Source organism: Hyaena hyaena, unplaced genomic scaffold, assembly GCF_003009895.1.
Source record: "Hyaena hyaena isolate Hyena2069 unplaced genomic scaffold, ASM300989v1 scaffold_154, whole genome shotgun sequence".
NCBI lineage: Eukaryota > Metazoa > Chordata > Mammalia > Carnivora > Hyaenidae > Hyaena > Hyaena hyaena.
The window spans coordinates 2,241,210-2,257,463 of NW_024080786.1; the positions used below are offsets into that span (position 1 = coordinate 2,241,210).

General features: G+C 33.3%; 1 protein-coding gene across 1 annotated transcript in view; it reads right to left on the reverse strand.

The window, feature by feature from the left end:
• Positions 1 to 4,022: 4,022 nt before the first annotated feature.
• Positions 4,023 to 16,254, reverse strand: part of SP3 (Sp3 transcription factor) — a 58,644-nt gene continuing 46,412 nt past the window's right edge. Inside the window, exons 5-7 of the mRNA XM_039239182.1 lie at positions 13,519 to 13,711; positions 7,927 to 8,123; positions 4,023 to 5,502 (exon numbers count right to left, since the gene is read on the reverse strand). Of these exons, the coding sequence (XP_039095113.1) occupies positions 5,186 to 5,502; positions 7,927 to 8,123; positions 13,519 to 13,711 (707 nt within the window). The 3' untranslated portion in view covers positions 4,023 to 5,185. The remainder of the gene's footprint in view (positions 5,503 to 7,926; positions 8,124 to 13,518; positions 13,712 to 16,254) is intronic.

A 16,254-nucleotide genomic window follows, 5' to 3' on the forward strand; every position in this document is an offset into this window, starting at 1 on the left:
TAAAATGATAGAGTTCTACATCAGGTATAATTTTCTTAAGATGACACTTTTCTGTGCTTCGTTATTTCCATCCTTTTTGATGAGGCGGTCACTTCAGACACATTGTCCACCAGCAATTTAGATACTAGTTTTCTTTTCATATTTTTTTTCCATTAAAAAAACTCCCTCTTTCTGAAGGAGAAAAATCAATGCATCAACTACAGTCAAACAATGGAAACCCCCAAGCACTGGCCCCTTCACTACAGAAAAATGTCTTCAAAGTTAATAACAGATGTGGAAGGAGAAAAAAATTATTGAGTTGCTGCTATAAGCCAGAGGCACTATGATAAATGCTTACATTTTAATCCTCACAACAATCCTATGAGGGATACCACTGTTAGTTATCCCCTTTTCATGGATGGTGAAAATTAGGTTTTAAGAAGGTAAGAAACCTATCTGTTCTCACATTTCAAGTATGTAGCTTAATATGGATTTATAAAAGGAGAGGGAATTAAAAGCTGGGGAGTGGGGAAAGAAAGAAGGAAACTGAGACCTCCCATTCAGCACCCTTTTGATACCAAAAAGCGGCATTTAAATATATAATGATGAAATGAGAAGAAACAGCATACGCAGTTTTTTAAAAATCTCGAATCCAGGGGCGCCTGGATGGTTCAGTTGGTTAAGTCTGTCTTGGTTTCAGCTCAGCTCATGATCTCACGATTTGTGGGTTTGAGCTCTGCATCATGCTCCATGTGTGGAGCCTGCTTGGGATTCTCTCTCTCCCTCTCTGCGCCTCTCCTCTGCCCATGTTCTCTTGCTCTCAAACAAAAAATTTTCAACTTCAGCGTAGAGGTCACTTAAACTTTTATACACCTTAGTATTTATTAACATAAAAATGTACTAACTTTATGAGAAACTTCAACAATTTTCTCATTCATTACTCAGCATCTGCCTCCTTTATTCTCTTTACCACCAAATTTAACAGACTATGCTATGCTTGTTGTCTCCATAGCCTCTTCTCCTGTGTTCTCAACCAGTCTTTTACCCAAATACGTATCTCATCAACTGCTTTAAAAAGATCATCAGCAGGCCACTCCTTATTGCCAAAACCAATGGTTTTTTCTTGCTTTTCATCCAACTTAACTTCTCTACATTTTATGTTCATCACCATCGTGACACTTTCTCTGGTTTCTGACAACCTCTTTGACGACTCATCTTTCTCCAAGTTCCTTAAGTAAGACTGTTTTCCAAGGGTTCAGGTTTTAGCTCAAACAGGCCCCCATACAGTGTTTGAACATCCTGGATGTGAATGAGAGCTAAAGTGCATTTTTCTAAGATCCAGGATTCCAAAAAGATTAGGAATCACTGGTACAAATTAAATTCTGAACTCCTCTGCAATTTGACCACCTCCTCCAGCCCTTATACTCCATCAGTCACAAATTCCTGTCAGACGTACGTAACAAACCACACTGTGCCTTTCCTGACGCCATTTCCTCTGCTTCACTTCCCCAGATTTCAGATTTCCCATGTGGAATTCTCTCTCCTCTACATTTCTAGAGTACTCCACATCTGCTGCTAGTATATACTCACAGTATATCTGATTATATACAAATCTGTCCAAAGGACCAAAATCAGCAATCACTAGAGAAGGTGATTTCACTAAAATATCAAATCTTGTTCCCAAGATATCAACCAATTTGTTTTGTGCTGATTATCAGACTTGCTAATCATTTGTGGTAAAATGTTTTAAACAGTATTTAGTGAACCAAATAGTTCTTTTACATTAAAAACATTCTTACCAACTTAATTAAAACTAAAAACCAAATTGTTACTAACAGGGTAGCACAACCAGTACATCAACTTACATATTTTAAAGCCAAATGTTATTAGTAATAATAACCACAAATTTCAAGCAACATTGAATACAAGATTTTTAATAAAGCAAAAACTTTGGGATCAAAGATGCTTGCTCTGTTAAGTGATTCTAACCGAGGAGTATTTATCAGAGCCACTTTATGGACCTATTACAAAGTACATATATATTCTCCATCCTCAGAAATGTAGATTTAGTAGGTCAAAAACGCAGCAAGCCCTGTGGACGTTTTCAAATGCTCCCAGCATTTTATGATGCAATACTGGCTAAGCACGATTTTCTATGAAGTATTTTTGACATGCCTTCAACTTATGAGTACACATATTTTTACTATTTAAGCATTTTCACTACTTTGCCCAATCGTTACTTACAGGGCACCTGACTTTTGCAATGTATTCCTTTAAAGCTTTATGTGCTTTTTGGTTAATTGCATTACTTCTCAAAGTCATTAAGTCTCAATATACAGAAAATAAAATTTTCTTAAGTGATATGTTCTTTAAGTTGAGGTATACAGAGTACAGACATCTAGCCCACTAGGTGAGTATGTTCTGATAGACAGGAGTTATTTGCATGTAAATATACTGAATATGCATTCTCTAGCCTTCATGAAAATAAAGCAATTGATTAAACGCCTATTAAAGAGTATACTTGCACTAAGAAAGATACTACTACACAAAAAAAGATTCTAGAACTAGAAAAAAATAGTAAATATATTCAGCATTTTTAAATACAAAAATAGAAATATTTGAAATCACCTAGGCTGAGGCTGAATACTGACGCTTTTTGCTAGGTAAAGATCTGAAGCTCAGGGACATATTCCTAGTGGGCACTCTTTAAAATCTAAAGACTTAAGTAATTTTTAGGACTACTTAACGTTCTTCATTGTATTCATGCTCTAAAAACTGATAAAATATGCTTGGAAACTCATGGATCAAAAGCACTCTATAAACTTAATGTAAAATTTCAGTATTATTTTAAAACATCTCTACTATCACACTCTAAAAAGATTTTTAATCCCGACTTAATAGCTATTTTAATCAAGTGAGCAACCTTCTCACATAATCCTCTTCACACATCTTCAGTAATAAAAAAATTTCTAAAAATTACCTGAAGAAGTTTAAAGATTCAAATTCTAATCCTTGTAACTTCAAAATATTTGTACATTCCATTAATTTCTATAATTCAAGTAATAATTCCTATTTCACATCACAAGCTTAAGTCTCACACTTAGGAAAGAAAACTTTGCCCATGTTTATGTGTGTATCTAGAGTTGTCCTATGCATTCAAAGATATTATTGACAGTGTCAGATTGGGCCTGGAAAACAGACAATGGAAATCTTAAATCTTTACCCCCGCCCCCGTACACCTGTGGAAACTGGAGTTTTAATTTAAAAATATCTAAAATAGAGTCGTATTGTTAACTTTTCCTTTCCTTTTACTCTGCCCTTAGCATGATTAGACTTACACAAACTCAGAACATAACTCCTTCAACTAATTCGTGCCATGGTTACCAAAGTATGTATTACATTATCATTTTCAAGAATCTTTGTGTAAACTCACGTTATTAATAAATCAAACTATCCTGCACTGCTCTGAGAAACAAAAACAAGGTTTGCAAAAGGGGATTGTTATAATTAACATGAATCAAAGTGGACTTAGAATTAAAAGATTTTTTTCAAAAGTTTTATTTAATGAGCTCATTTTCAGGTGAAAAATTAGTAATCTGCTGCTAGTACCTCTACACCTCCCTTTTCAAGTAAATATCCCTGCTCCCAATAATTTCAGTGTCTGAAATCAAGAATCTGTGAACAAAGGTGAAGAAAAATGAACCACACAGATTTTTTTTCTTACTTCATACCACTGCAAATATTTTAAATGCATAGGAATACAACAAACTCAAAAGAAAAAAAATAGTGTTTTATTAACTACCACACTGTTATAATACACTTTAAACGTACAATAAGGTAGCCTTTAAATTTGAGGTGGTCTTAAGAATAACAAATGAACAGAATTCCAAATTTTTGAAATAGGTGAACTGCTGCAGTTATAGGTATACACTTAGGAAAATTGTATAGCTCTTACAAGACCAGCAATGAAACTTTATTTTGTACATTTTTTAATAATTGAAAATATAAACAATAATTAAAAAATAAAAAGAAAATACAGCATAATAAAAAACATACATTTCTCAATTAAATGTACTGGATACATATAAATTTTAAGGGAAGAAGCAAAAAAGGAAAATGGTTGATATTTAAGTGCAGACTGACTACCTAGACAAAAAAAAAAAAAGACTTAAAAAAATATCATAAACCTCTAGTTTTCTATGACTAATATCCATATGGTTGGAGTATCGTCACTATGGAAGTGATTTTGTTATGTTTGCATATGTTATACTTTACTGGTAATTTACATGATGGCTTTTAAGGCCCTGGCAGACATATGGTTTTTGGAAACAAGATTGGATAAAAAAATCACTGCTAAGACGCAATACACCTTATTATTATTATTTTTTTTTTGGTCCTCCAATATTCAAGAAAAGGGATAATTCACTGTAACATTTTCTTACCACCCAAATGCCTCAACCTATACATTTTAAACTTTTTTTTAAACATTGGTTATATTGCCCAACTTCGTTATTGAAAGAATATTAACAAGACATTATTTTGGCAAATTAAATCTTAAACATGGCTTTTCAACAGGATTTTAAAAGGTGACTATCCCTAGAGTTCCATGTTAAAATGTAGTTTTCAAAATCTTACAAGAGTAATGCTTAAAATATTGTACATAGTTAACCTAATTAAAATAATTAGCTTCAAAATGACAAATTGATAAGCTAAGTAAAGCCTACACTATGTAACATTTGCTTGGAAACTTGATTTGTCAGTTATGCATAATAAAAATTCCAGTCATCAAGAAAATTACAAAAATTTTTTTATCATAACATGATTTCTTTCACCCACCAACTTTTTTTTTTATCTTACAATAGATAAATACCAACATGTTTTCATTTTTACACTAAACCACACAGGATTGATGCATTTGGTTAGACTACCATTCGCATTGTTAAATTCAATTTTCTCTTTATATAACTTGGTAAAATTTCATTTCTTCTAGATTCCAAAAGTACCTACAAAATCCATGCAATTTTACCATTTTTAATATACTATGGAATATCATACAAAGTAAGGCATTTCAGTGTCATGTATAACCAAGTTACTGTCAATCCAAAAATTTTTGCACATCAATAAAAAGATATCTAAGAACTTAGGAACAATATTCTTCTCACTACTGTATAAAAATAACCACAATGAATAAGTATTTGTGTAAGATTTACTCCATTGTCTCATTTCCAGAAACTGTGACGAGCTGTAAAGGTATTTCAGTGTTGGTAAGGATATCCTGATTGCTGGTGGTGGAAGTGTTAACAGTTCCTATCCCTGAAACAGAACCTTGTTGAATATTTGCAAGGATAAGTGTCGTTCCTCCTGCAGTAATCAAAGCATCATCTCGTGCAGCTTCCACAGATGCCAGCACTGTACTGCTAGAGTGAATACCTTTTTTATTCTGATGTGTTTTAATGTGTTTGGCAAGGTGGTCACTTCTCATAAAGCGTTTTGAACATTCTGGACAAACAAATTTCTTCTCACCTGTTAAAAAAAATTAGGTTACTTAGTTTTTTTAATTCAGCATTAACAGACCAATCATTTGCTGAGAAAGAAAATAAGCCAACACTGACAGAGACAGGAAGCAGAGTTCAGTTCAATTAAAACTGTATTTGTTTCATGAGCTGTTCTTGCAAGATTTCTCATATAGTACTTTTCCCCAAAATAAATCTGTCCTCTTTACTTCTGAATGAAAAGTGACGTACCAAATATTTGGATAACATGTGAATACCTCAACTATGCCAACAGTTTGTTTTGAAACATGTTACAAGATACTATCCAGCTAAAAAAATGATCATGTGCAAAGAGTACAGTGTTTTAAGCCATATTTAAGGTATTATTAATATGTCATATTCATGATACTAAACCTTTAATTCTTAAATGTGAATTCAAGTAAACTACAAAGTACTACTTAAGATTAAAGCAAAAACATAAGCTTGTGGTCCAATAAGACTGATAATCCCAGGAATAACAGAGATGGCTGGCTGACGTGATCTTAGCTGGACTAGTCAAGAGCAAACCTGACAGATCATGATGTTAAAGTTAATTCAAGACCTTGATGCCTAAATTTATTTCCCAGTATGAATAAAATACATTTTTAAATACAAAAGACTGATTAAACTTCTATTATGTTTAAGACAACTATGAAAGAGAATTATTAGAGGATAAGGTAAAAGGCGAATCTAGAAGGAATCCAGAGAGAAATCAATTAGTAAAACAAAGCTTGTATTTTCTGATTCTCTTCAAAATTCTTACCTATCTCTTATTTCAGCACCTCCACTTCAGCAGGTCCTCATCAGACCTCACGCCTCAACTATGCCACAGTGGCACCCTAAGTCACTCCCTCTCCTACCCAAGAAATCAGTGCCAGACAAATCTTCCTTAAACACCAAATACATCGTAAAATTTCACCATGATACTAAGTGGTATGGGAACATACGAATAACTTGCAGATTATGAAATAGTTTAGATTCTCTACTAACTTAAAAGGACCTCCATAATGTAGCCCAATCCTACTTAACAGAAATGTGCTATATAGAATCTCACCTTCACTCACGACAAATGGTCTCTCGCCTCTTCTATTCACATACTATTCTATTCTTCTGGGAAGGTATTTCCCAAAATTGCTTTTGCAATCAATCCAGAGAGATGCTCATGGAAAATGGCACAATAATCAAAGGAGACTGGGAAATGCTACATACTACATCTCCCCACTTAGAGATGCACAACCATATTAACATTTAATTAATGGTCCTAAGAGGTGCTGCCTTGAAGGTAGTTGTACTAACCCTGTTTAACTCAGTGTTTTCTACATTCATTCATTCCTTTTTATATCCTGATCAAATTCCGCAGAGGAAAATTCTGTTACCAGGCCATCTTAAGATCTACTATCCCAGCCCTTTGTCTAACAATGTCTTACTATCACATGCACTAATGAGCTCTGCCTCTAAGTATATACTTTATCTATTTTCTTATTTTGTTTGTTGCAGACTCAAACAGGTTAAGCTCATTTAACCTGAGCGGTAAGACAGAAAACAGAACAAGTGGAACATGTAATATGTATACTACTACCTACTTCACAGGTTATTTTATGTATTTAAAGACAATGTAGAAGGTGTGAAAAGTAGAGGCAGAGACAGCTTATTTGCTTACTCTAACAGAGAACCTGGATTTGAATCCAGATCTAGGACCAACACTTTCATTTCACCGTGCTTCCTCCTTCTAAACTTTTTGTGACTATATATACATATTTCAATTCTTCAGTGTTGAGCATAGACTGATGAACTCCTTGATCATTATATGGTAGCAGAAGAAAACTCTAAGATACATTAAGTTAGGATTTAATTGGGGTCATTCCTAGGCTCATTTCACATAACCACATGTAAAAACAATCAAACGGAAGAGCTCTTCCTTCCATCAATAATGCCTTGGTTATTCCTCGATGAAATGTTTTTTGCTTACCTCACAGATCTTAAAATGAGAAAAGGTAAAATACTTCAATTTATCAGAAAAAAGGAATTATCCTTTATGGAAGAGTGTTGAGAAGGAGAAATAAGACAGATCAAAAGTAAAAGCAGACAACTAATTTAAAATGTTAACATAATTCACAAGAATAGCATAAATGTGGCTTAAGACATTCAACAATGTTACAGCAAAACAACAACAAAAAAACGAACTATAAAAAAAAGACCAAAATCTGCATAAAATGTCATTTTACAAGATAAACTATATTGGCTTATTTGGAATTACTGTTTTTAAATTGCTATTACTGAAGATAAAAATTGAATGTAACTGGTCATATCTTAAAAGATTCAAATCAGTAAGATGTTCAGGGGGGGAAAAAAACCTTCAAAGTACTATGTAGCCCTATAATTCACTTTTTCCCCGTTAAAAGTAAATATTAGTAACCTGTATGTGTTCTTCTGTGCCTCTGTAATTCATCACTTCGAGTAAATCTTTTACCACAGAACATCCAGTTACAAACAAAAGGACGCTCCCCAGAATGCCAACGCAGATGAGCTCTCAGATGTGAGGTCTTCCCATAGACTTTACCACATCCTGGTATATGACAAATGTGTTGCTTCTTTTTCCCAAGATTGGTACCTCTAAAAAACACACAGAGAATAATATATACTTATATGGAAATATTCAAATAAACATTACTGATTATATCATATACTCCCAAGCTGAATTTCAAATAGAAGACATTATCACCACGAGGTCAATCAGAACCAAGACCATTTAAGATCAATTTAAATAAAAAAATATGTATCTCAAACATGTAATATCACATTATTAATTTCACTTCAGATTTAATGTGATTGCTGTCCAAATGCGAATATGCTCAAGAATTATATAATTTAAAAGGACATTTCATACAGAAAGACTATATAAATAAAGCTATATATTATTCTGTCAGAACCATTCACAAATTCGATGCTTAGGCCCAATCCATATGTAGTTGTATAAGAAACTAAATAGTCTCTTCAAAGTCACAATATCAGCTAATTTAAAAATTAAATAAACCAAGAAATGACTACATAACTAATCACAGGTCCAATTAAAAACGATAGGCACCCTACGCAGACTTTAAATTAACATGACTTAAGCATATTTATTCCTTTATTTGTATAGCCACATCCTGAATATACACGGAGACTTGGAGAAAAATCGCAGGAAAAAATCTAGACAAAGCTACTGCCTTACCTCCCTTAGCACTATAGAAAATAAATATAAATCAAAATTATCTTTATAGTTAAAATTCCCTTCATAGTAACCATGCAAAGATACCCCAAATTACACATCAGAGATATAATAAAATACAGTTTCTCCACAGCATAAAATCTGACATTTGTTACATTTCAGTATTTGATAAAGAAGAGAGTTTGGGAGATATGTGCTTATTAGATGAATGAACACAGGTATTTTAGCCTAAGCAAGAAGATTTTGATTCCAGAACTGATATTCAAATAGTATTAAGCACTATAGAAAATGTTATTACCCAAGCTTTAAAAAAAAAAAAAAAATTGGGCTGGTTACTGAACAAAAATAAATGAATTTACAAAAAACATGACATTTTAGAATCACTATCAAAATCATATAAATTCTGCAATGTTTCTCTGAAATTAAAAAAAATACATTTAAAACCCCCCGCCCCGACTTCCCCACCTCCCCCAATCTCTTAGTTTAGGTATATAGCCTGTAAGCTGTCCATAAGCCTGAAAATCCTCCTTTATATATTATACCTATCGTTTTTCAAATTTTACTGGAAAAATGCATATTTCCCCACATTTATATTTTAATGTACTCACACTCAGTAGCATGTGAAATTGCCATAGGACAAACAGTGCTAAACGGTGCAGTGCTGGCTGTTAGATGCCATAGGTGTTCTGAACAGGGAGACATCAATGTGGGCTCCAGTAGTTAGAGAAGGCTTCGTGGAAGAGGTGGGTAGGATTTAGATAGAAAGGAGGGAAGGCATTCCAGGCAGAGGAATAGCATAAGTAAAGACAAGGAGGAGTCATGCTGTTGTCTTAAGGGCAAAGGACGTCATAATCTAACACAATTCTAGTTTCTGCTCCAGTCCACCCCCAATGTCTATAACTCTTTTCCAAGAGCTGAGTTGAATGAAACAGGTTTTTCTGGCTCACCTGCAATGCCAAAGTATTAACCAAAGCCAATATTTCCACTTAATTTAGCTTTTAAAATTTATTTTATTCTCACACAGCCCTAAGAAAAAAGAGTAATGTTTGTGGTTATTGGTGTACAAATCAATTTCACATATTGTGTTCACCATAGCAATTTCACAGAGAACCCAATTCAGTTCACTCTTATACTCATGACTTCTTGCCTCTACGCTAAGCATACCACTCACGTGAATCGATGTGATTTTATAAACTCGTAAGTGATAAATACTTTACTAACTTAGCAAAATTTAGCTTGAGAGCACTAACAAAGCACAAGACTGTAACAAATTATAGCAATGAATCTGGGTTCTCAAAGAACCAAAGAGCCCGGGAAAACTATTTTCAATTGAATTATAAGAAAATGAGCAATACTGTTTAAAAATGGGATAGGCATCTAAGAAGAAGAAAAAAAAAGGTGGGGCCAGGGATGCACATAAATATACCTAACTTAAGGGAAAAGCCTAACACCCAGGTTCAAATTTCTATTTAAAAAGGAAATTTTATTCAAGATAAGATCTAGATATGCTAGATATGGATTTACGGTATGTGATGTTAAGGAAAAGAACTTTCTCAATAAATAAATATAAAAGTAATAATAAAAGATTTAGCCATAAATTTTCTTCTTGATTTACATAATCAAACCACTAACACCTATTATACAACCTAGAAAAAAACAATTTTGAGTTTCTATTCTTGATTGCCTAAACTTGTTCTCAAAAATTTAACAATGCTAGCCAAGACAGAGTGACACAATAAATAAAGTTAAATTCTCAAGGAAAGTGAAGTAAATCAAGTACTTTCTTTTGCTTGGGATGGGAGAAATGGGACACCAACCAAAATGCTGACAAATTTTGCAAAATAACTTAGTTTTTAAATTACTTAAATATAGACTGATGTCTAATCCACACAAACCTGACATAACAATAATGCTTTTAGAATTTATTCTACTTTATTAAAATTACTTGCCTCTTCCTCTAGAGTAAAAAGTTTGAGGGATGGGTCTCCTTAATATTGGTTAAATACCCAGATGAACACAATTTTTAAATGTTTATATTTTACACCTTGCTCAAGAAGGTAAACAAAATTTTGTTCTCTGAATATGCCACTTTATATATGTGTATCTTTAAGAATATAGCTGAGGGGAAAAAAGCCAATATTCTAAAATTTTTGAATTACTGCCTATCTCACCTTTGCAGAACACTTTGAAATGTTCTGGATTTACTATAGGCATGCTTCTATTAATTAGGTGCAACAACTATCAAAGACATAATTGTGTCTATCATGTATAAATTAGTTGAAGTTTGCTCAAATGAGCTCTAAGAAACTATACAGTTTTTTTCTTAAGAACTTCCATTTTGATGCTTAGAATAAGTTTAAAAACCGAACTCACAAAAGCTTTAGAAAAAATAAGTCTTTTTATATAAGGTATTTCATAAAGGCTGATTAACTAAAATTTCTGTGCATAAAACAAAAGTTTGCAAACTTCTAAGTGGTGGAACCCTTACTTTTATGACAATGCATTATACAAACCACTGATAACGTTGAAAGGCAATGTAAAAGTAGGAAAAAGTATCAGCATATATGACAGTTAAAACACACAAGTTAACAGATTCACAAAAGACATTCACAAAAGAAATTTTAAAATGGTAAAATAACATACTAAAAATGTTCAATCTCACAATGTAACAAAAAATATACTAAATGAAACAATAATGAGGAATTATTTTTCATATCAGACTTTAAAGGGTACTTAAAAACTATGAAATCTATTGTTGGCAAGGGTGTGGGAAAGCAGATACTTTCATACACCACTGGTAAGAGTATAGCTTGAAACAGAAAAGACAATTCCCTTTGATCCAAAAATTTCACTTCTGCCAACATACAGTGATGAAGTGCTCGCTTCGGCAGCACATATACCAACATATAGTGATGAAGTAATCAGACAAATGTGCAAAAACTATGTGTCAAGATTAGAATGACAACAACAAACTCTCAAAAAAGATGTTAAATTCTTACGCATCCATACAATAATATTACCAGCCATTAAAAAATTGATGTAGACTCTATACAGACTTGGAAATATGGTCACAAAAATTTTCAAAATAAGAGAAGACATGTAAAACAGTGAGAATGATTCCACTTTAAAAGATACGTAAAGTCTGAAAGGATATATACAAAAATGTTATAATGGTTATCTTGATGTGGCGTGGGGTAGAAGTTTGGAATTCTTTTAATATTCTTCTAGATTTCTGAATTTTTATGAGCACATATTAGTTTAATAAACACAAATCTAAAGGAATATAATTTTCAAGAAAACGCATTAAGTAAAACATAGGCCAGAACTTGACCCTCAATTAGACTGGACTTTCATGAACAATTTATCTTGAAAGTTCCTCTAAAAAGGAAAGTAAATTTCAGAAAAGTTATTGCCTAACCAAACTTATTTAAATTGACCAAAACATTTCAAAGAATAAATAAGATTTCCAACAAATAATTACCAGTAAATACAAATACCTCAGGATCCAATATAGAAGCAAATCCACTCAGGAGACAGTAAGTACAGTTTAGTGGTTAATGCTCTGGAGTAAGAAACTGGGTCCAAATGCCAGCTGCATATTGCTCTTAAGAGTCATTCAACCTCTCTGTGCCTCACTGATAAGACTGTCTAACATCTAAAACTCAGTAAGCCCTCAATGTTAGCTGTTATTAGTCATTGTTACCATCATTGTGAATGGGCTGGCCAATGTACAAATCAACTAAAACACCAACTTGAAGGCAGACACGCTCTATTTCTATTAGCTCAAGCTCATTAACTGCATTAATAGTGTATTTTGTCTACTTAAACAGTGTATTTTTGAGAGAGATGTGTTAAGGCTTTTCACTATGACTAGGGATTTGATTAGTATGTTGTCAGAGTCCTATCAGTTTCGGCTCTATGTATATTTCAAAATTATGGGGGAAAGTATCATAACTATTAAATCTCCTTTGATGAAAACTTCCTATGATTAAGAAACCTACCCCTATTTAATCATTTGATGATTTTCACCCTGATCCTTCACTGTCTGATAGTAACAGTGCTATTCAAGTTTTCTTGTTAACATTTGCCTAATCTTTTTCCACCCCTGTATCTTTAACATTCCTGTGCCAATTTATTTGAGATGTTCCTTATAATTAATGTAAGGCTGGATTTTGTTTTTAAAATACAATCTCAGTTTCCAGGTCTTAATTATTAAGCTTAACCCATCCACATTTAATATAATCAGTGATCTATTTTTGAGTTTTTCCTGTCATGTTATTCTGTCTTAACATTTATTTTTTTAAAGTACTGAATTAAAATACTACATTTCCACTTTCTTAAAAAATTCCATCATTAAGGCTTATTATTCATTTCTGTTGAAAATAGAAAATGTTTATGCTTACAACTATTTCTGAAGTTCTTATTTTTATATAACTGCCATTCTCAAGCTAAAAATCAACTTTTTATCTGTATTTAGGCAAATCTCATTGCTGGTTTGCAAATAGGCTAATTTCTCATATGGGTCTGTTAAATGGCATCTGTTACATTTCTTTTTAAGGCAAATTAAGTAACTTTAGTTTTAAAAATGGCATTTTAGATCTTTAAAAAAGGCATTCTATCTTATATATTTTGTTCCCTAACTTTTTCTGCCACACTCATACAGACATACACACAAAATGATCATGTAATGAGAAATTTCCCATAATTAAGTGATACGGCATGCAGTATTTCAAAAATTAGGGTGATGAATATTAGTAGTGCTAAAAAAAAAAAAGAGTATGTTTCATGTGTGCATACCTCCCACCACCTTCTTTACAGTTGGGACAGGTGCAAGCTACCCTCCGAAGTCTTTTTCCTTCTTGATGTTGTTGGTCCCCTTCTTCATCTACCACCTGTACTCTTAAGTGTGTTAGATCATTGGTATTCAATGTAGAATCACCACTGAGCTGCCACTCTTCAGGATCAGGTTCTTCTTCCTTGATCCTAATATCTAAAGAAAAAAGCAAATACAGATGAGAAGCAGCCCACTGGCCCAAAAAGCATGAGATGTGAGCCTCTCTAAGATAAAATGAATACTATGTAAAAGTCAAAAATCATGTCTGTGGAACATAACCATTGGTCCTAGACATAATCATTGGTCCTTATTTCTATCTTATTCTAAATATCAAAGAATTCAGCCAAAAAGAGAATAAAGCCAGCATGAGAGCATGCTTTTTCAAAGATATATTAAGAAAAACAAGTAATTTTCATATGTGGAATTTAAGATACAAAACAGATGAACATAAGAGAAGGGAAGCAAAGATAACATAAGAACAGGGAGGGGGACAAAACATGAGAGAGACGCTTAAATACAGGGAACAAATAGGGTTGCTGGAGGGGCTGTGGGTGGGGGAATGGGCTAAATGCGTAAGGGGCAGTAAGGAGGACACTTGTTGGGATGAATACTAGGTGTTATACATAGGGGATGAATCACTGGAATCTACTCTTGAAATCACTATTGCTCTATGTATGCTAACTTGGATGGAAATTTTAAAAAAAAAGAAAAAAAGTAATTTTTTTTGAGCAAGCTAAGGCTAAGTCATAAGCAATCTGAAACTTCAATTTTATACTGTTCAACTAATCAAAGAATCCAACAGTCAATTCAGATTGGAGCAAATTCTAAAACCTTAACCACTTTTTCACAACCTGTATCAATCAATCATCCATATCTATAGGTACTATGTGAATGCAAGAGAAGGGGTCATTCACTTGAAACTGGTACTCACAAATCTAACCTTTAAATTAAGTCATCATTACTAAAGTATCTATAGTGGCCACAACATCACTATGGAAGGAGACAGAAATAAGAGAGATAGTTTCTATTTTCAAGGAGTTTTATTACAACGCAGACTGGAAAACAAAATAAGGATGCAATGGTAAGGAAGAGTGGACATAGCAGGAAGTGTCATTTTCTCAGCAGAGCCAAACATCTTTACATCGATAATGATACAACATCATTTTCTACATGAAAACTAAGAGGTTTATCATCTCAGAAAACTTTTTTAAAGAAACAATACAGGCTTTAGAAGAAACACTGAATATAACCATCTTTGGGTAAAACAAATTCTCAGATTTTTATTCTGATTTATGTACGCTAAAAACCTTAATGGAAACTTATTTAGATCCAAATTAGTCACTGATAATTGGGGCAAAAATAGCTTTAAAAAATCAAATGTGCCTTGCAACTCCTGAATTTAAATTAACAAAAACTAGACTGTATAACCAACAACCAAGAAAAATGCCTCAAATGGTTTTAAACTAGTTTATTTTATCAGAATAACCATAACAAAGTACGGGGGGCGGGGGTAGAGAAGAAAGGGAAGCATGGCCTGTGCAAAACAGGGTAGACAGTAGTGCCATTCACCGAGACAGGAAATGCTGGAGAAAGACCAAGTAGAGTTAAAGGACAGTTAAGGAGTTCAAGGTTCAAGACTATGGAGGCTAAACAAGTACTAAAGCGGGACCTATACCTTTAGAGCTCAAAAAAGAGGTAAGTGCTGGAGATACATTAGTTATCAGTATATATATAGTGATGGAGTTGATCCAAATAAATAGTTTCGATCACTCCATGACTATATATAGGAAGAGAAAAGAAAGTAGCCAGTGAGGAATACAAACATTTAAGGAACAGGCAGAAGGGGAGGAACCTGCAAGGAAATTAGTATCCAGGAAAATGTGCTACATCAAAGAAAGGAAAGAATGTGTTTTAAGTAAGAAAGGAAGTGGTCAACATCAACTACTGCAAATAAATTAAGAAAGAAACTCAGAAAGTGGGCAAGAAGTGAGAATGTGTTTAATAACACGTACAGATACGTTTTTCAAAAAGTCTGGTTTGAAAGACAAAAATAAACAACAGAAGCTTAAGAGGACCAAAGAGGAGAGTTAAGGGGAGACAGTGTTTTGTTATATTTTTAAAGGCAGGAAAAACTTGAACATGATTAAATCCTTATGAGAAAGACCCATTACAGAGAGACTGGTTGAAAACACAAGGTTTTGAAACCCCTAAAAAGTGAGGAGGGGATGATGAACAACAGAACTTACAGGTTTAGCTGATGGAGCGCAGCCCCAACTCCATTACATGAGGTAAGAAAAGATACAAGCACATTCATTCATCCCAGAAGGAATTAGCTGCTATGTGCCATGAACTATGCTAGAATCCAGATGCAGAGAGAATTCGATGGCTGGAAATTGAAGGAAAATTGGTTTCTATTTTCCTCAGTAAAAAAGAAGAATTACATCATATATAAAATTCCTCCAAATACACAACATAAATGCGTGTTGACCTCTCTGTTCCTTTAATCAGATGTCCATCTGCATCATTATGACCAGATATTTAAGTACTTGCACAAATATTGCATAATACTAGCTTTATAAGTTAAATAAAAGACCTAGTACATGGATACCACATATCCAGAGTACAGTACGTTTGAAGTCCACAAAATGAGGAATTTTATCAGATGTTTTTAAAGCTGCTCATCTTGTATTATTTGTGAC